Source organism: Vigna angularis, chromosome 10 (assembly GCF_016808095.1).
Source record: "Vigna angularis cultivar LongXiaoDou No.4 chromosome 10, ASM1680809v1, whole genome shotgun sequence".
In the NCBI taxonomy this organism is placed as follows: domain Eukaryota; kingdom Viridiplantae; phylum Streptophyta; class Magnoliopsida; order Fabales; family Fabaceae; genus Vigna; species Vigna angularis.
The window spans coordinates 2,813,814-2,836,212 of record NC_068979.1 but is presented as its reverse complement, the minus strand read 5'-3'; the positions used below and the strand labels follow the sequence as shown (position 1 = coordinate 2,836,212).

At 33.9% G+C, this 22,399-nt stretch overlaps 1 protein-coding gene across 2 annotated transcripts; it reads right to left on the bottom strand.

Moving 5' to 3' along the window:
- Positions 1-7,471: 7,471 nt before the first annotated feature.
- Positions 7,472-21,106, bottom strand: LOC108335880 (DNA-directed RNA polymerase IV subunit 1). 2 transcript variants are annotated; one of them, XM_017572070.2, is made up of 16 exons: positions 20,883-21,106; positions 18,687-18,815; positions 18,331-18,451; positions 18,111-18,229; positions 17,758-17,811; positions 17,450-17,659; positions 16,796-16,951; positions 16,597-16,692; positions 14,225-16,503; positions 13,113-13,288; positions 12,401-12,660; positions 12,134-12,307; positions 11,891-12,028; positions 10,493-10,734; positions 9,707-9,818; positions 7,472-8,351 (listed from the first exon to the last, which is right to left on the bottom strand). In XM_017572070.2, the coding sequence occupies exons 2-16, from the start codon at positions 18,771-18,773 to the stop codon at positions 8,160-8,162; spliced, it is 4,416 nt and encodes a 1,471-aa protein (XP_017427559.1). In that variant the 5' UTR covers positions 18,774-18,815; positions 20,883-21,106; the 3' UTR covers positions 7,472-8,159. The 2 variants fall into 2 exon arrangements, with proteins under 2 accessions (XP_017427559.1, XP_017427560.1); XM_017572071.2 differs by having other exon boundaries at positions 13,113-13,285.
- Between the last annotated feature and the right edge of the window lie 1,293 nt (positions 21,107-22,399).

Here is a 22,399-nt window from a genome sequence, read left to right as displayed (position 1 = left end):
GTTTTAAACCATATAGAGATTTAGTTAGCTTACATACCAGTCCTTCTTTGCTAGTGTCCATACCTAGAGGTAATTGCATATAGACCTCTTCATTCAAATCTCCATGTAGAAAAGCATTGTCAACATCAAGTTGTTGTAAAAACCAATTGTTGGAAGCAGCAAGAGCAATAAGAAGCCTAACAGTGGTAAGTTTAGCTACAGGGGCAAATGTGTCAAGATAGTCTATTCCTTCCTGTTGGGTATAACCCTTGGCAACTAATCGGGCTTTATGTCTCTCAATACTACCATCCGCTTTGTATTTAATTTTGTACACCCATTTGCACCCTATGGGGAATTTTCCAGGGGGTAACTGGGTTAGGATCCAAGTATTATTGTCTTCTAAGGCTTTGATTTCCCTATCCATAGCTTCTTTCCATTCAGCCTTGGTTTTAGCTTCAATATAAGATTGTGGTTCTTTGTTATTAGTAATAGTCATGATATATTTCGAGTATTTCTCTGACAGATTGTTGCAATTCAACACATTATTTATTGGGTAGGCAGTCTTAAGAGTATTTTTAATGGATAAAGATTGATGAATCTGATGAACATAGTCTTTTAGGTAGTCTGGGGTCTTTCTGAGCCTGTTGGATCTTCTGCTTCTATGATTCTCTTGATCATCAGTATCATTGTTGTTGTCTCTGTTAACAGAGGCTTGTTCCTGTCTTTCTTGATCATCTGACTCATCATTTCTATCTTCAGCCAAAGGATACGAATCCTTTAAAAGATCATTGAGAGATTCAGTTTTCTCTTCATCACTGGCAGTATCCTGTCTGTCTTCTTGCAAATTGTTGTAAGGAAAAACATTTTCATAAAAAAATAACATTTCTGCTTATGAAAAGCTCTTTAGTATTTAGATCTAAAACAGTATAACCTTTGACACCACTCTTATACCCTAGAAAAACACCTTTCCTTGCTCTGGAATCAAGTTTGTTTATGTTATTTTCAAGAGTGGAAGCAAAGCATAGACATCCAAAAACTTTAAGATCTATATAAGCAGGTGATTTATCATAGAGCATGTCATAGGGAGTTTTGTTGTTGAGAATAGGTGAAGGCATTCTATTTATTAAAAAAACAGCGTGCCCAACAACATAGGACCAATAAGCTTTAGGTATATTTGATTGAAAGAGGAGATTGTGTGTGACATTAAGTATGTGTTGATATTTTCTTTCAACAACAGAATTTTGTTGAGGTGTCTCAACACAGCTGTTTTGATGATTAATACCATGTATATTATAGAAATTTTCACATCTAAACTCAGGTCCATTGTCAGATCTGATGTTCTTAACCATCTTATTAAATTGGTTCTTGATTTTAATGACAAAATTCTGTAATAAGTCCCTTGTTTGTCCTTTATTGTTCATTAGGAAAATCCACGTGTGCCTAGTATAGTCATCTACAATCGTGAGGAAATATCTATGACCATGAACAGAGATAGTATTTAGAGGTCCCCATATGTCACAGTGTATAATTTCAAAGCTTTCATTAGTAGTAGAAATACTCTTAGGAAAAGGTAACTTGTGTTGTTTGGCAAAATGGCAAGTGTCACAAACAGAATTAGCATCAACTTTGATATAAGAAAAATTTTCACATATGTGTTTCATTGTTCTATGTCCTGGGTGTCCTAGTCTAAGAGGCCACAGGTTAACATCAACACTCTTACAAGAGAAAACACCTTTTGAAGTATTGCTTTGAACTGGTTTAGGTAAGACTTGAAGATAATAAAGCACATTCCAAGATTTAGCATATCCAATCGTCTTCAAAGTATGATTTTCCTTGATCTGATGCTTAGAGAAAAAAGTTAGGCTGCAATTCATATCCTTGATAAGTCGTTGCACAGATATCAAATTAAAACAGAAATCTGGTATATAAAGGACATTAAAAATAGTAAAATCCTTGGTAAACTGTACAGTTCCAGCATGTTCTGCAATTAGTATAGTGTTGTTTGGTAGTTTTATAGAAATTGGTATGATCTTGTAGAAGGTAATAAAATTGTTTTTACTGTGAGTGACATGATCTGTAGCACCAGTATCGACAATCCAAGAAAAAATACCTTGTTCATTCTCAGTTTCGTTTCTTTGAACCTGATTGATCTTGTGTGTGGGGGTTTCATCTATTCTGTCTATCATTTTGAGGAGTTTGTGCATCTGTTCTGGCGTGAGAGAATTGAAACTATTTCCGTTGCTGATTTTTTGAATTTTCTGGGCTTCCTCAGAGTCAGTGTTGTTCTGGCAGGCATTGGCAGTCGTCCAATCATTTCTTTTGTCTTCCTTTTTGTACCAAGGAGGATACCCGTGTTTGGAATAACACTCATCTATAGTATGGTTCATCTTGTTACAGTAAGAGCATTGTTTCCCATAATTGGGATTTCTTCCCCTTCCTCTGCCTTGACCACGAAACTCAGTTCCCCTTCCTTGGTTCTCAGCATTTCTTCCTTGATTCTTCCAATTCTGGTCTGGTTTCCACTGACCATTTCTTCCTGCAACATTAGCTAGAGTTTTAGCCTCTGTAGAGATTTGTTTATCCTGTCTTTCTTGCTGGATAATGAGGGAAAAGACACGATTGACATTGGGAAGAGGGTCCATTAAGAGTATCTGTGTCTTGACAGTGTTGTAAGAATCGTTTAAACCTTTCAGAAAGCATATTACATGCTCGACCTCTCTGTATTTCAAAGAAACTCTGGATAAATCGCAGCTGCAGGGAGTGGCACAAATGCAAGTGGGTATAGGCCTTAAAGACTCTAGTTCCTCCCATAGTATTTTTAAATCTGTAAAGAATTGACTCACCCCCCTTTCACCTTGTCGGATGGAGTGTATTTCTTGTAGTAAGTCAGAGATTTTGAAGTAATCTCCCTTAGAAAACCTTTCTTTGAGCTCATCCCATAGCTCTTTAGCCTCCTCAATGTAAATCACGCTTTCGGCAATGTGGGGTGACAAAGTTTTCATTATCCAAGATAAAATCATAACGTTGTATCTCCCCCAAGCGTCGTAGGCAGCATCACTTTCTTGAGGTCTCTTTATGGAACCATCGATGAACTTCACTTTATTCTTGGATAGCAAGGCTCTCCTTAAGCTTCTGCTCCAGGATGAGTAGTTGTTTTCGTTTAGCACTTGAGTGATTAGAGTGAGCCCAGGATTTTCTCCTGGGTGCAGATAGTAGGGACTAGCTGGGTTGGTTGCTGGTTCGAATTGATCCATGGTGGAAGAAAGAAACCACCAGGAAGGCCCAAGAAACAATCAAAAACAATTAGAGGAATAACGGAAGCAAAGCAGGCACTTAGACCTGCTCTGATACCATATTGCAACGAGCCCAGCACTGTGCACTTGAAATCTTGACGGCCCAATATCTCTGTTGGCCCATGGAACGTTTTATTCTGAGGGTTGAGTGCATGTGTGGCATTATCATGTAAATGAAAGAATGGAAGAGAGAAAATGGTGCGACAGAGTGCGAGAGGCGATGGAGAGAGAAGTGGTCGGCGATTCCTTCGACGACGCTCCGACACGGTGGCTGCCGGTGATGCAGAAGAAGAAAACGTAGATCGTAACACGGTGAGTAAGAAAAACTAACTCTTTCTTTATTCTGATTAACATGAAAAGTAACAAATTTTTGTATACATGACTTGATGGGAAAACGAGGAAGGAACTCTATATATAGAGTTCCATGGGAGAAAGGAAAAACTAAAAAACACCATAAAACAGAATAGCTGTTGAAAGACAGTTAAGAGAATCAAAAATGATTCTCAATAGTAAGCTTATGTAATTTAATTTATTCAATCACAACATACACCATTCATAACACAACTAACAACGACCACATCATAATTCATACATCCATGCATACAAATAACGACCACATGACTCTGACTGTCTGGACTGTATGAATCCTGTGTAGCTACGACGTTCGTGCACCCGGGTGATGTAATAACTGGGATACCCTCAACAGCTGTCATCCGAGGTTGATCTGTTTCGTCCAAGTTAACCTTATGGACTAGGACCTCCTGTCATTCCCACACGTGACTTACTCCTCTCTACATGAGAACGAGTAATCATGGAATATCAGGATGAACGCCCGCTAAGCTTTGCCCACATTCATACTTTACCAATCAATAACCACTTTCTGAGATATTCCTCCCTGGAATAGTCGTTCATAATCCACTATTTCATACACATCACATCTCAATTTTCCTCATACTTAATCATCCATACATTCAAATGAAATAAGATCATACGCTCTTATCTTAACCCAAGTACGACTGGAATAACGCTTCTTAGAAACTAACGAGACTGAGCGCTACTCATCTACTTCAATAAACAGACTCCTAAGAGTTCAACCGGACGCCACGAAGCCTAGGCCGAGTACTAAAACTCTAGGTCGAACACCTTTTAAAGACCAACACTAATTTACACTAAATACTAATACTGATGAGAAACTATGGAGTAACGAACGCTATCTAGTTTGAATGAAGACTCTGATTCTAAGCACAATAATAATATATTAAAGGAAACAAGACTCAGCGCTTGGTTTAAGACCGAGCCCTGTAGAAACCGAACACTATTGGACGAGCGCTGGTCCAACACCAAATGCTTATCAGAAACGAGCGCTACTGAGATTGAACGCTTGATTCAAGACCGATCACTAATAAACTCACATAAAACGAATGAATATAAATCTATACAATTGAGCCACCACTTATTCTTAAGGGAAAAGAACATTAATGTCTACGCTCAGAATTATACTATCTACTCAGGCGACCAGAAATAGAGGGTTGCGTGCAAGACTTAAACGAACGTACTAGAGAGAAAGAGACTCACCGACTAAGAATCATAAACCGATCAGTTTAAATGGAAACTCTTGACGCTGGGAGTGTTCCAGCGATACTGAGAGGTGATCGGAAGAAGAAATGGTGAGTTTTTCTTAGAGAGAAGAAGGAGATTTTAGAGAGAATGAGGAGAAAAGAGTTTTAGCAGTTTGGAGAAGAAGAAAGGCATGCAGAGAAGTGACACATTGTTTGAAATTTGGTCTTAAATACTGCCGCCACCCAAAACGAACGATCACTCTCCTATAGCCACTTGTTTTCCACTAACTGAGACGCTCACTCTCCTTTTAGCACATGGATCTCACTACTTAGTGTTTTTTGGTGTGTTTTTAATGGGGTTGACACTATATAATAAAACTTGAATTAAAATATTAAAGTTGCAGAAAAAAAAAAAAGGACTATATGTACTCAAACATCTTAATTTTTAACTGAGACTCCTAGCATATATATAATGGATTTTAAAAATGTTTTTCTCTTTAGAATGTGATGTTTTTGTCACAATTTTATCTCTTAATCATGATATAAAAGATATAAGAAAAGTATAAAACCTTTTTTTTCTTCTTATAGACAACATTATTAACATTCTTACTATGAATCATTACATCTAATCTCAAATACTTATTTAAAATAAAAATACATGAACTGGTTAGTTGTAAAGATAATTTAGAATAATATTCATGATAATTAACATTTAGCATTCAAAATTGAAAAAAAAAACAAGACATTTAAATATATTTAAAGGAGTTAATGGATAATAGTAAAGTAAAAAAATAACAAAAATGGTGATAACATTTTGAATGAAACAAATACATTTAAAAACAGTATTTAAGAAAGACTATAATGAAAACTCAATAGTCTTCCCATTCCAAAATCCACAAAAATCCTTCATGTAGAGTCATTATTACATGAACTTGATAAAATAAGGTTACTACCAAACATTTTGAAATAAAAAAAACACATCAATTTTGAAAACTATACCAAATTATATTTCAATCACTCAAAAAAGTTATACAAAAAAAAATTCACCCTCATTAAAATATCAATTCAAAACAAATTATCCACCTTCACAAACTATTTTTTACTCAAATTCCAAATTTTGGAACTAGTATATCTACCGTATATACTTAGATATTGTATAAATATTAATACTATCAGCTAAATTAATAACTACTTAATAAAGTCCAAGAATTCAAATATTTTTTATGTAATATAATATTATTCAATGATAACAACTTTGAAATATATTATTATTCAGAAAGGCTGTAAAAGTCTATATAAGAACATATTTGCAAGTGAGAGATTCTCTTTTTCAAATATTCTTGTAAATCCTGGCTTTTATAACATACTCAAATTTCACTTTTTTTTATTTAATATATAAAAGTAAATTTTTAAGTTACTAATATAAAAGTCAATAAGTTTAGCAGATACATTTTTTTGTAATTAAGTAATGATTTTTAAAACCTTTAAATTGTCAGTAAATTGATTAATTATCTGTTATATTTTATTATTCAATAATTTCATTAACTATTGACGTAGTATTATACTAATGGTCGATATATAAAATTAATACAAAATTAAAAATAAATGAATTATTAATTTAATTGATTGGATCTTAGAATTGACTATTAATGTTGAGTAAATACATGTATTTATTTAATATTGGAATCTAAACAATTAACAAGTATATCCGTATTATTATTTTAAATACAAAATTGAATTTTTTTCTAATATAAACATTGATCATATGATTAGATGCAAGAATTAAATAGAGTAGTGAAGCATTGAGTATGAAAGAAAGATGTGACTTGATTCAAATGGAATAAGCCCTGCAACTGATTTGCTTATAGTCCTTCCTTCTCAACCAAAAACATCTTGGGTCTTACTTCCTGCACCCTATCAATTTTTTTCCTGCACCACATCAAAGCTTCCGGAATTATTTTTTTGCAAAGATGTTTAATATTTACTTTATGGATACCACTTGTTTAATTTTTTTATCAAGTTATTTTATTTTAAGGTAAACCTTATTGGAGTTTTCAAATTTATTCGATGTAGGTTTTGCTTGCAACGTGGCGAATTATGATAAATTGCAATTATAATAAACATTAATTCGCCTTAAAAAGGATCAAACAGTTACCTCGGTCAAGGATCAAGCTTATTCAACATTGGATTCAAGAAACAGAGTGTTTTAATAATTCAATTTGAACTTTAATCTGTCACTAGAAGAACTTCAATCTCTGGAAAAGATTTTGCACGGTTTAAAAAGTTGAAAACAAGCTTTCGTGGGACTTTTAAGATGTCCAGTTTTACACTAACAATACATATCTACCTTTCAACTTTCTAAACAAGTTATATTAAATAACAAATAAAGAAAAAGAAATGAATTTGCCCCATGATAGTCCTACCCAACAACTCCTATAAATGAATTGCATCAAACAGAAGACTGAATTATACTTTTAGTAACCTGGATTATTTTTGGTATGATAGGAGAAAAAAAGAAGCTATGTTAAGTGAGGCAAGCAAAGCTTTAAACTTTGGAAAGTAAATCCGAAGGTAGGAAGCAGATCTGCTACACCACTGGTTTCAGGAGGAATAATCAGAAAAGGGAAAGAGTCAAGAGACTGAGTGAAAAAGTGGTTGAAGAAAGTAGTGTGATGGAACAAGTAGATTACGACAGAGATAAGAAAGAAGAGAGAAGCTGGAATATGATGAGCTACATATTGACTAATACATATGGTCTCTCGGGTGTAAATCTTTTACAAGCTTCTCGTTGCTGCTTCCACTAGATCTTTATTTGCCTTACGTAATCGTTGGCGAACAAAGTATTAGTGGAAAAAGCAAAAAGAAGCTATGGGTAAGAACCCAGGCCATACAAAAGAAAACTTAAATTGTTAACATAAAAGAATGTGCTACCATTGTTTTCACCTTGTATACTCCCCTTCTATGCATTATCTCAGTTCTTTCAAAGCGTGCTTCTGCCTGCCTCTATCCGTCGAGAAAAACCCATGGAGTTACCATACCACCCAAATAGCACAACAAAACAAGCTTTCTAGTTCTTTCCACCTTTTAGCTGGAGTAATGCCAATAACATAACTCTAAACTCGCAAATGTGAGCAGTGTTTCTCTACCACTGATTCTGGACATCTTTCAAATCAAAGGTAGAAAAACAACGTTGCTGTTTGTGACTGTAGAGTTGAGGCACTACTAACACTTCCCACTACATTTACCACGATTTCTTCAGAGAAAACACGACTTCTTTTTTTCTGGTAGTCTTTATGGAGACTGCCACCAGATCAAATGAAATCACTTACTATGCTTGGACACGCATTGAATTTGTGTCATCACGTCCTGACCATTTTTTCTTCTGGATCTTCGACATTTTTGGATCAACGATTTCAAGAGCACCAAGTATGCATTTGCGGTATGAAAAATCTTCAACAGTTCCATCAGTTCGTACTATATGGAAGCAGCGGCTATCCGTAAATTTAGGATGCCATCCAACCTGTGACCGAGCAAGAACAAACTTCATTATACACTTCAACTAGCACAAGAAGCATGATTGATGCAGTATCTCCTCATTATTACTACTTGAAAGCTACTACGTAGTCGTAATTATCAATTCCTAATGGCGGCATAAAGGTTTAATGAGACGTGGATTACTTCTATTTTAAATATTATAATACACACTACATTTATACTACATCTATAAATACTCAAAAGCCAAAACATTAAATGGCCAGCATTAAAGAAATCCATGATAAATAAGACGTTACACACTATCACCGTAAATCTATGGGCAACAAGAACAAAGTAATGAAGTCCAAGTGTGAAAGACGATGGTGAAAATTAATAAAAACAAACAAAACACGTTAGATAAAAAAATTAACAAAATATGAACTGGCAAATTTAAAGGGGAAAAAAAACTGAATATGCAGGAAAAAATAGTCCAGTAAACTTTGAAGAGTAAAGGAAACAAGACAACTTTTTTGTGTAAATGTTGAAGGAAGAGTTTCAAATCCTGTATTATGTTTCTCAAGCAAAAATCACATTAGAAAAATTGAGGAGAAATCAGAATTTTAAAAATCCTAAACAAAATTCTTTCAAGGGTAAAAATGAATGTTTAAAGCCTATATCATGATAGCTTCCAATAACATGCAAATATCCATTCTTTTAACCACACTATTGTAGCCATGATGATAGTGTAACTGCTACACATTGAATCCCGTGGCAGAAAAGGGTCACTATAGCACGCTCTTAACTAATATATGATACTATATATGGAATGAAATTTACCATATAGGAATGTGAAATAATTAGCTCTAGCCTTTTCATTTACACCACAATTGCAGAGAAAGGTTCTATTCTGATCACGCAAGTTCATTAACACCTAAAACAATCTCAGTCCAATGACTTCTTTTCATTTTATTTTTCTTTAGGGGTATTTAGGCAGTGTTAACCTAGTCTAAAATCATACAGACATGGGTTCTACCCATTGCATCATTGCTAATTGCCAGAAAAATCATTATTAAAGAGGAAATATGGGAGATTGTAAGAAAAGAATACGGGATGGGGTGGTGCTTGTTTTCATGGCTCCACTGACTTCATCAAGTTCAAGAATTCATAAATGTTCATAATGAAGTAACGCAAATAATAATAATAATAATAATAATAAAAACTTTTCAAGGGAACTTTTAAGAGGAATAAAGAGAAAATACAGAAAAAAATTTCCAAATCTGAAATTTGAAGTGCGCTTCAATTTAATGTGCATTGCCTTTAAGCGCATTAAGACAAAACCAAGAAGAAACAAAATTATTTTTTACCTCAAATCCAAAACCTTCTTCACAAGAGAACACATACCTTAATGTCCTGTGGTCCAATACCCAATTTCTCACTTCTACGAGGATGGAAATTCAGAACTCTTAGCATTGTAGATCTGTCAAACTCACTTATCAGCTCATCAATCGCATACCTACATAGACAACAGCCCAAATGTACAATTATTCTGCATATCATATATCCACAATCACACCAAGCGATCTTAGACAACCATACAAAACTGTGTCAAGAAGATATACCTTGAGTTTGGCAACAGTATATATAAAGTAGAGACTATCAGAACCAATTTGTTATATTAGTTATTTCCTTCTGAAAATAACTGAGATATATAGGTAGCAATAAGTCAAAGATATTTGTAGTTGGTCTTATAATACTTTATACCAAACAAAGTGAAATAGCTACATAGAAAATGTAGTTAAAAACCAATTTTCTACTCATTTAAGCTAGGTTGAGTCTAAAGGATAGTGGTCGTGTCTCTCATAAGTCTAATGAACTTATTACTCAAGGAAAAACTATTCTAAAATAATAAAAAGGGACAGAATAAAATTTAACCACCAATTGCAAGAAAATACCAAAGCATAATGATACACAAGCTTCCAGAAGCATAAAAATTAGTACGAAGTAGAAAATAGCTTAGTGGAAGTGCCAACTGAAAGAAACAACCATGGCATAACAATACGTACAACCAGTTGTGACCTATAATATTAGTCCGTGCTATATATGATAATGTGAATGTCATACATAGAATATACAGAACTATGTATCATTAAAAACACACCAGAGTTAGGAAAAGGCTACAGTTCTTACTTGTTCAATATGCACCTTGAAGCAATAGTCAGCTTCTGAATATCATTTACCGTCACAAAATTTCTTACAATGTTTTTCCACTGCTTTCCCTCTTTAAAGGCATAGCCATTCTTATGCCTAAACTCAGAACCACATTTGTCAGATGAATTGTTGTGAGAATATATACCAATCTTATTGTTCGGCTTGTCAAAACTGGCTTCTAGCAGCTTATACACATCTACAGACTTGGCTACCTCATATCCCTGATAAAATAAAATGTTGGACCACTGTAAATGACAGTATTACACGTACAACTTGCATGGTACAAGATAACTTTTCTCCATAACAACCTAGAAACTCTTCCACGTCTATCTTTACTCGGTATAAACCTTATTTTTTTGTCAGAGAAATGGTTAAGATATTCACTAATAAAAAACGAGCATGTTTGAATTGAAAATGGCAATTGGAGAAACAAAGGTCAAACGTTTTAACAATCTCATGATATAGAAAGCAGCTAAAAGTGTTTATAGAATGCATAATTCGCATTTATACTTGAAAGGTTCACAGTAAAAAAGTCACAAAGTCAACAAATAGGATGCTGCATTCTTGAGAGAAGTTGGTCAAACATTTTGGTACTGAAGTGAAATTCTTCTAACTTGCACATACCAGCCATATCACTTTTAGGGCAATAAAAGCACAAGGTAATTCCTGGGTTCTTTAAAAATCAACTCTATATTATAAATATTAACTTTTATCTTGAAGAGCGGATTTTACAATTGATTTCTCAAAACACTTTTTGGAGTTGTTATCACTCTCACTAACCTTATATTATATTATATTATATATATATATATATATATCTATATATATATATATATTAAGCATTCAATTTTATTTTCAACTCCTTATTTCTTTCTAATATACTTAATTTTTTTTTTCAAATTTCATTTAATCTAACAACTAGTTCAAAAGTTTTTTTCTTGACTATCTCAAACGTTTCTTGTCTTTATTTGTAAGTTTAAATTTTTTTCAACCACTTTTCGACATTGTTATAAGTTGTATCAATATAAATTCTAAATCATAAATCCAAAATATAGTTTATATATTCAAAATAGTTGTTTATTACAAACATTAACTACAATATAATTTATGTAGTAAAAAATATTTATTATTAGAAAATAACAATTTATGACCTCCCTTGCACCTTGGGTGGGGTCTTGCTCTGAAGTCTCACAAGTGGTAGAGACTTCATCATAATTTGTGAAGAGGGGGCCTGCGTTCGTGCGGCCCCTGTTAAATAAAGCCTTTATCTTATACATTAAAAAGACAAAAATGCTTGTAGAACAATCTTAACGATACGTGATACATTAAATCTGAATGAAAGCAAGAAAATTAATTAATAGATAAGAAAACCAATACCTTCTCTGAATATATGATATCAAACAGTCCACTTGTCCCCAAAGAGGGACAGTTTCCCCAAGCCAATGCATCCAGGCTGCCCCGAAGATTATCCGTGATTCCAGACTTGGCAGCTTTTATAAAGCTCCTACCTGGATTCTACAATAACATTTGATAATTTCGACATGAATTATGCATGGGTTATCAAAATCTTGACATCAGAAATCATAGAGCATTGACTGAATAACAAATGTGAAAACTGACAGAAAAGCATGCTTGCACAAATGGTGATGAAACGGACGCATGTTCTCGTTGTAGTGCCATGCCTTTAGCATTTAATCCTACAAATTCTCCACTAGCTGACAGACTATTGGCAAGAAGACGCAGATGCTTAGGAAGGATGGACTTTCCAGTGTCACATATTGCAGATGCCAAACTCTACAAGTAAATCATATGCAAGTAATACATATACTACCATGAATTTCATTTCGAACCTAAAACAAAGAAAGGAATGTTTGTAATCATACCCACCTTGTAATAGTATTGCCAGGCTACATCAATTCCAAAGGCTGATGAGATATAACTTATGCTGTCTGGATGACTCCGTGGCCAGTCAATTATCTGCATTATCTTGTGACAATGATTTACAAGTACACCCCAGAACCTTCCAGTGTTACCGTCGCTGGCCACAGTAACCCTCAAGTACAGTTCACCAGAAGAACCACTGTAAGAATTTGTTACTTTTGATTGATTATTCCAGAGAATATCAACCTTCTTGATGTCCATAAATCCTAAAGAACATTTCACGAATTCATAATAATGAAAAAATATAAGAATATTTTACAACGCCGAGTAATACATATTTGTGCATGAGTCAGATGCAGTAAAGTTGGTCATAGGAAACCAAATTTATAATTAGAAATAATTCACCTATTTTATTTACAATTGTGTGCTTTTAACGTGAGTCCTCCTAAAAGAAAAGGATTAGCAATAACACTTTTAACTTCACATTTATAATAGCCAAATACAGTGTACTTTTTTCTAGCCATCATGGAATCATAAAAGTTTTACATGACAACAAAGAAACTTCAACTGACATATATGTCGCACAAACATAATTTGAACTTCAACAAAACACGAAATGTTCCACCCATGTATTTGCTCGTGAAGATAACTTTTAAAAGGTTCACATATATAATCACAACTTGAAACGACAGGATATTCATATTAGAGTACTACTAACCTTTTATTGTTGTTCCTAGAAAAAAAGGTATCATCAAGTCCCGAACGGAAACCAGTTGGATAGGATTCTCAGAATTTTCAACAACTGTGACCGTAATGCAATCATCACTGTCTTCTTTATTATCTACAAAAGTGTCATCACCTTCCTTAACCGCGGAATAACCAGAACACTTTCTGCTATTTCATTGTCCAAGAAAGAAGGGATCAGTAAAGCAGTAAGAATGATAAGTAATGAAGAGAAGTAAGAGATCACGCAAGTGGTGTATTATTATTATAATCACTATAATTTTACACAAGAAACCCACCCATAAAGACAAAGAAAACATAATTCTTTTGGAATGTGGAAAACAGATTTTTCAGTACTATAAGCCTCAAAAAAATTATAGTCACAACTGGTTTTTCCCAAATGGAATAGTTGTTATGAATAGGCAAAGGTCCAATAATTTCAAATAGCCTTGCCCTATTCATGTCAATAGATGTATTCAATGATCATTACATTTTTTGTTCTTGATCAAAATTGACAGTAATGAAAAAAAAAAAATATCATTAGTCTTGTTGTAATTGAAATTTAGGGTACATACTCGCTTTGTACTGAATCATGGTTTTAAACAATGTCACTTATCTACTTCAGTTATAAATTTCAGTCTCTCGATATCAATTTCTTTGAAATCTGCTGCTATATGAAAAGTTCTTTGTAGTTCAGTAACAAATTCTAATTTTATCAAAGCCAGAGGATTTCAGTTCTATCTAAGGGTTGTGGCAAAATTATTGCAAGTATCAGGGGTTTCACCAAAATTAGCTGGGTCGCTCAGAGCTGTTGTCAACAGTAAATAAACTAGTAAAAAGCATATTCAACGATCCACTTGGCAATAATTGAAGCAACAAACACATTCTGAATATACGAGAACAACATGACTAGATGTCATTTATTGCCTATCTGCACTAATAATTAAATATCCTTCACGCTCACAGAAAAGCATAGAACTCTGAATAGAGGTAGTTACATATACTGTTGTAACCTTCACTAGCTCCCAGTATAGCACTCAAGGACAGTAAATACTTCCTCAAGTAACAACAAATATTGTTAGAAGCACCATAACAATAGAAACTTACTTGCTTGATATTTTCAAGTTGGTAAAAGAGACTTTTAGTTCTTTTCTCTGGGAGTAATATCTCTGGTAAAGAGAGTCAATGATAGAATCCACTTTCAAATTTCTTCTCGTTAGAATTTCCTTGTCTAAATGAAAGTGGCAGACCCAAGGACAGCCTTTCTCTAGGCTGCGGCTATCATGTGGGGTGAATATTATCATCACAGTAGAAACAATTTTTGAGAAGAACAATCTTTCCAAATAATTCTTAACTTCTAAAGCTGCATATTCAAACCCATGTCTCTGTTTACCAACTTTTTCAGACAAAAATAAAGTCACAGACTGGTCGCCCTTTTTTTTCCTTGAACCGCATTCAAGAACATTTTTCAAATTCAGCAAAGGTGACGTTTCAAGTAGACTAACTGGTTGATCCAAAGCACTGTATCCAGCTTCTGAAACTGCAGAAGCAGAAAGTGCCCCAACTGGTTCACCACCAATAGCATACTCTTTTAAATTTTGATCACATGAAGAGTTCTCTTCAATATCATAAGAAAACTGAATAAGTTGATTACCATATAAATTTCTCACTGTTCCATCATATGCAGCAAACAGATCACGCATGAAGAACATCAATCTCCGTGTTAATGTTCCAGGAACGTCTGCATTTTCACTGAAACCACTAGCACGGGTTGCCACAGAATGAACAAAACATTCAAGTGGATTCAACCCAGTCAGAAATGAGCTTTTGACCACAGCACATGGAATGTAAGACTGAACAGATTTAAGGGTACCAGAGTATTTCTGGATTGAATCAAGCCCCTTTTCACTATTCCAAGCAGAACATGAAAGATGACGGGGTAGTCTGTAAGATAAGCGGACCAGAGAATTTTGCATGCCAAGGCACATGGAATGTTGCGCTAATCTCACTAAACTACTCTTGCTTCCAGCCTTATTCATGGCAAGAAAAGTATTGTCTGTACATGCATATTTGTCAGCTAAACTTTGAATATTGCGAAAAACATGCCTAAAAGCATCAACTGATGCTTGACTGAGAGCAGCAGATATTTGTCTTTCATTATTCAGATTGTCTGCATCAACAATCATAGAATTTTCACTCTCTTCATGATTTCCAGACAAAAAATCACAATAGCAATCCAACAATAACTGCTTGAAATCACATGCCTTCTCTGCATCTTGTAAACCATAAAGTATTTCCTCAATCATGTTTTTTCGTGCATAGGAATCAGAAGAGAGGTACAAATCTGAGAGTGAAACACTAAAACCAATCATAGATAACCATTCACATAAAACATTCTGCGCAGCAAACAAAAAGTTTAGAGATTTCCCTTGAAAATGTTCCACAAGACTCTGGAAAACATTGCAGTCAGAATCACGTAACCATCCAGAAGCCTCAAAAGAAGATAAAAGCTCCCCATCACTAACAACAACACCATCCGAAGAAAAGGAATATCCAAAATCAGAAGGCAAGAGCATGCTAAACAATTGCTTGCCACTCCAAAATGAGCTTTTGCTTGAAGGAGCTTTTACAATTCCAGGAGGAGCTAAACCTTTGTTACAAAGCATTTGAAGCTGCTGCATCTGGTAAACATCTAAAAGGACCCCATCTTCCATTAGCAAATACGCAGCAGTCAAACTATCCTCAGAAAGTGAAAGCAGATTTCTACCACTTTGCCCATTAAACAATTGCCTATCTAAAGCAACAAGCTCATTAAGCTCAACTCTTGCACTAACTGATTGTGGAATATACCCGTGAAGGCAATCACCATCAAAATCCCCACGAAACGGGGAACAACAAAGTGGGTTAATGCACACTACAGAAGATATTGGAAGGACCCTAACAGTGAGAGCAATCATAGAATGTTGATGTATGGAAGGGGGCCTATTTATCAGAACCTTATCCCCATCACAAAGAGGCCTGTAAAATTGGTCTCCTATCCGTAGATCTTCCTTTTTAAACAGATTAATAGAACTACCCTTTCTGCAAACCTTTATCGCTCCCTTCTCTAACAGGCGTAGCTCACAACAATAAAGCAGCTTTTCCAAATTCTGCCTGTTAACATACTCAGAAACGTGCAAACTTTCAGCAATATGGCAAGGTATACCAATTTCACTGAGCTCAAGGTATGGATCACCAACAACAACGGCACGGAACGTACTATCATTGCGTTTTCCAAGAACCACATCTTTTATCCATCTTAAACCAGAAGAATTGCAAGCATTTTCTGCAACTTTTTTCTTTTGGATATCAGCAAAAATAGTATTAGGTGTTTTATCAGGATTTAGCTGCATTTCCAAAAAACAAAAACATAAGAAAAGGCAAGAATCATGACAAAGTGACATAAAAATAACAAACAAAATAACGGTTCAGCATCTTGCCTTCGAAATCCTCATGCAATCCAAAACACGAGAACTTAACTCATTAGCTGTGCCCCTGAAATCAACCAATTTCTTACAAAATCGAGTCCTGTCATCCTAAAAAAATTAACCATATTTGTTATATTAAAAAAAAAGGAAAAGACTAGTTGTGACAGCTTATAAATAAAACTAAAACAAATGAGAAAACATATATACTTACAAAACTCAATTGGTTTCCATTAGAAATTGCATAAGGGACTTCTGTTACTCGATGACAATTTGGAGTCACTTGGAAGCAATTAAGACTGACCAAATTTTTTCTTGGAATATATTTTTCAATGAAGTTTGGATCAACATCATTCAACAAAGAAATAACCTGAAAATAAAAATATATGAAATTTACCCTGTTATAGCTCCAGCTAAAAAGCATGACCACATAATAGGAATGACTGAAAAGTACCATAAAAATTCAGAAAAGGTAAGTTTGATTTTTAATTGCAAGCAATGGGAAAACCATAGTTTTCAGGCTTTGCTTTTCATTCACTTAAAAAATAAAAGGTATTTCAGGAAATGGAAGGTCACACTGAAGTTATTGTTACACTAATAGTTTCTAGGAATTGTGTCAATGAAACCTCGAGATGATGTTTTTATAATCAATGTAATAATCATTACAATAATGTCAATTTCCCATTCTAAGGCAATCAATCCCTAACAAATGTTAGGGCTAATTTACATTCAGAACACTCACTCTCAAGCTGGCATATATCTATATCTATCTATCGAGATGTCTTTAATTTTGATATAATGCAAAATTATCGTATCCAAGGAAAAATTTACAAAACTGCATACATCATGTAAATGTGGGTAGCACTACCTGTCCTGGTGATAAAACCCTTCTATTTAGATAATTTTCTTCTTGTTGAGCATCATAAGGAATAAAATCCCAGTAATCAGCTGGCAAGCTTCGTCCCAAAGTTTTCTTTGAAACTTTATCATTTACTTCAACAATAATTGCTGTTCTTTTGTAGAGATCATTGGACGAAAATTTAAACTTCATGGATGGATAACGGCCCATCCCATTTCCCTGTTTGGTGAACAAGTTGTCATGCCAAGCAAACAACATATTAATAAAAGAGAAATTTCCTTTGAAGCAAATTAACAGAGGTGAAGACACTAACTTACAGAACAATATTTGCAATTAATAGACTGCTTGATTCCAAATATTAATTGAGCACCCTATAAGAAGAAAATGAAACTATCAAGAGAAAGTAGGATAACAAGTAATGACAAAATCCATATAGGTATGTAACATTGTACTACAGGTCGTGAAACTTCTCAAATGATGTCCGATTGTACCTTAGAATCCTATGCAATTTGAAAGGCGGAAAATATTTGGAGAAGATTTTAAAATCCTAAAATTTGCCATATGATCTAAATGAATATTTGGTTTAACTTATCTTATACAATAGCAGTGAACTAAAGCCAACTCTTTATTATAACAAAAATCAGACTTAGTATATCAGTATGTATCTGACCTTAGATTTATGACGAATAGTTTTGCAAACCGGGCAAATCTTATTCAAGATTTGTGCAATCTCTGACATAAAATATGGATGGAGTACGGGAAATGGAAATTTGATTACTCCAAAATGACCTGAAATTAAATATTCATGTTTTCAGCGCCTTCACTAATAAATTACAATTATCATAACAAAATCTGTAAACACAATTTTCATATACTGTGTCCATTTACACCTTCACAAAACTTTTTGTCTTTAGAACCACAAGTGGCACACTCGTCAGATATATTTGGAAATCCCAACATAGACCCAGTGACTTGCCCGGCTGCATTTATCTCCAAAACAGAGACTTTCTCCTGTAGATGTAAAACTAATTAACATATATTATGTGTTTAACAAATTACAAGGCAGTTCCACCCAATAGATTCATCTTTTAAAAGGTAAACAAAATTAATGGCCCACCCTCCACTTAGTGTTAATGTGTTACACAGTAAGTGCATACCATTCGATCCCACAAAGAAAGTCGCAATGAACTAACAAATAGAGACTAATTAAAAACTCAAATGGATATAAGATGAAGAGTATACTTACTATATCATTTTCAGTTAAAACATCAAACTTTATCGCTTTTATGACACCAGATGGCGCTTTGTTTCCGTAGAAAAACTCATCATCCATGGAACTTGATAACCTTTTACTCAGAAAAATATTTGAAGTAACCTGTTCATTGCAAAGCATGAAAATATGGTTGAGTACACTGATACAACAAAAAATTCTAAAAAAGAGACGGTACAGGAAAATGTCATCAAAATTTATGAAGAAAAATATTTATAGACACAAATGTTCTATAAAATATTCACATCAAGAAAGTGTTATCAATTGCAGATGGCAGAAGGCCAAAATTTTGCCATATAAACACGCCACTGTGTCCTATGGTGCTGCCATAGCAGGCATCCATTCACAAATTGCGCATGGCAATTGGCAAGCCATTCTATCATGGCAACGCCATTTAACAAAGATGTTTAGAAATCAGCACCGTCAGGCACACCAGTATTTCCTTAAAGAGAGGAATTATCTGTAGTGTGTTAAAATGTTCCTAAGCAATTAAAGACAAGAAAAAAAATCCAAATTGTTGGTCAAAAATAGTAGTATTGATGGCAGATGGCAAAAATCCACCAAATTTTCTCAAGAGGAATTCCTTAACATGGAAAAAATTCCACCATATTAAGATGTTTGTGAGCACTTAAAGACAAGGAAAAACCCAATATTGATGGCAGGAATAGCGTTGTCAATGGCAGATTGTGGAACACCAAAATTTCACCATATAAACGCGACTTTGGGGCCTATGAATGGTGGGTCTCCCATCACAAATTGCCTCTGGCAGTTGGCAAGCAATTACACCATAACGCATCAATTTAAAAATGATGCCTAGATAACAGCACCTTCATTTTTTCTGACAAAGTATAATCAATAACCTCTAAGACCAGTGGAAGGCCATCAAAACAGTGAACTGCCCGTTTCCAATGTACCTCTTACAAACAAATTATCTAATTGTACCTCTTATCGGAATCATGAAAGTTTACTGACAAGTTAGAACCGATATCCTTCAAAACTAACGCCAGGCCATAGGAGCAGAGAACCACCTAATAATAATAAGGTATATAGGTCCCCTGGTTATCTGGGATCTTAGAAGTTGACTAGCCTCATAATAGTCTAATTTATAAATCATATATATTTTCAACTCCATGAGCAGCTAGATCATCTTTCACCTGCTGTTTATGATTATTCTACTTCCCAAACCAAACCAATTGCATTCTCCAGTTGCTCCCTCCTGTTCACATTATAATGTTTACAGATGTGGACACAGCCACACCAAGTTCTTAACTAGAACCCTATCTCAAAAACAAGCGTCTCCTAGCCAAAATAAAATCCCAAAAAATTCTGTAAGCTTATTCCTTTAGATCTCCACATTGTAGAAACCTACTGAGAACGTAGACAACATACAACAAGCTCCGATATATTTCGTATGCCAAACCCTCAAATGGTGAATGCACGCCAAGTCACCAAGCAAATCACATTTTTACACGGGTAGCTAAAACCAATTCCCCGAAACTCAAGCATTCAAAACCAAACACAAGCACACAACAGACCTGTTTTGACACATCAGAAACAGGGTGGCTAAAAGATACAGCTCTAAATAAATAAAAAAATGCGAAATAAATATCTGTCACTGCAAAAATAATTATCTGTTCTCGTTAGACCGTGAAAATGGACCAGGCCTGGTTAGATAAGCACAGAAAGAATAAGATGAAAAAAGATAAATGGCATGCACGCGGATGTGAGATATTGATGAAAACCATATGCAAGACGCTTACTTTTATCTGCTTCTCTGAATCCACAAGTGCAATTACGGCAAAATGTGAAATCGGGGATGAAACATGATGAGAAGGAAACAAAATATCGTGCATTTCAAAGGATAAAAATCGAAATTGTGATGAAACGAAAACCTCCCTACTCCAAAAATGCAAACCAGACCCACGAAACGCATGAGCTTAGAAACATAAAATCATCATTGGAATAACCTGAATGAATCGATCAAGAGGCCTAGAGTTCTCAAAGCATGATTATTTACCATGCAGCAGAAAAGATCATGCACATTTTGCCACGAAGTACAACCACCACCGTACTCGCCAATGAACCGATTAACGGAGTTTCAGAAAAAAGAAAAAAAAAACGAGAGCATTGAATAGCGTTACGCGAGAAAGAGAAAAAGAGGTTATTACTCACCCGAGTGGAAGGATGAATGATCGAGTAGAACCGCAGCGCAGTGAGTATATATGCAAGCTGCTTGGCAATGCTCTCCGAGGACCAGAATCGAAAAGAAAAAATGAATTTAAGTGTAGTGAGTGAGAGACTGAAAGACCGCAGTAAAAAAAGATAGAACAAGCGCCGGCGGTCACTTTCGAAGTGACCACGAGACAAACGCCGAGTGTAGAGCCAGGCCGATAAAAGCTTTCTCACTCTGCTTTTTGGCTCTTGTCTCTAGGTTATATATAACCCTTCTCTCTGCTTCCCTTTTACGCCTTTGCCCTCTTCAATCACCATTTTATTTCACTCCAACATTATTAATATACTGCCACCCATTAATATTAACTTTTTTTTTTCTTTTTTCTGCAATAAATCTCTTTATGTAACATTTTTTTTTAATTCAAAACTATTTAATGACTTCTTAAAACATCAAATTTTTATATAACTAAGATATCATAGAAAAAATATGATTTGGAAATAAATTTTCTAACAAATTAGTTAAATATTAAATTTCTTTACTTAGACCCGTAGATTGTATCCATGTTAAATAGTACAATAACATAGTTATGAAATAGTATAATAAATATCATATATTTATGAAAAGTTATACGTAACTCGAAACTTAATTTTGTTAATACATAATTAAGTTTAAAAAGAATGTTTGTATAGCTTACATCATATAAAAGTAATAAAAAAAATGTATGTCAGTAAATCGTCATACCTGCACGATTGTGTGGGTTAAATGGACTTTCTCGCACCCATCAAAGTATACCTAAGAGTAATTTTAATATACTTCAAATACACTTTAGGTTAATTAAATTCAGGTAAAAAATTTAAAGTCAAATATAAAATGTGTTGAATATTAAATTACATAATAGAAAAATATAAAATTATCCGAGATAATACATAAAAACGTCAAATTCATTAATCAATTATAACTGATTTTATCATTGATGTGGTACAGGTTTACATTCAGAAGCTTTTTTCCATAAATAATTATTTTAATTCATCGTTAAACTAAACACATAAATTTTAATACATTAAAAGCTTTAATTCAAACTTTAGAAATAGTTTTTTGTACCTTTCAAATTAAATATAAACAAAAAATATATAGTTTTGACACACATATTTTTTATATCTTGACACTATAAAATTTTTTATATTATGCCCTTTTTTATAAATTATAAAAATTATTCTTTTATAGACGTGCTGACTCCACATTATTCGGAAAAAAATATTTGTCAGTCAATCACTTTGAAACATATAAAATTCTGTATAATTTTATCTTTGAAAGACAGATCAATTACTTTAAAAAAATATAAAATTTCGTAATAATTTTATGTTTAAAAGACATGTGATGGAAAGACAATAAATATTTAAATTATCTTAGAAATTTATTATTAAGCAATATAAAATTATTTGATGTAGCAATAATGATAGATTTATTAAAAGTATAATCATTCAAAATGTTAACTTAATTGTTCTTGGAGTAACCA

Coding starts and splice junctions, on each gene's coding strand:
- LOC108335880 (XM_017572070.2), bottom strand. CDS start 18,773: ATGGATGATGAGTTTTTCTACGGAAACAAAGCGCCATCTGGTGTCATA. Junction 12,661..13,112: donor TCTAGGAACAACAATAAAAG/GTTAGTAGTACT, acceptor AATGTTCTTTAG/GATTTATGGACATCAAGAAG. Junction 12,308..12,400: donor CCTGGCAATACTATTACAAG/GTGGGTATGATT, acceptor ATTTACTTGTAG/AGTTTGGCATCTGCAATATG.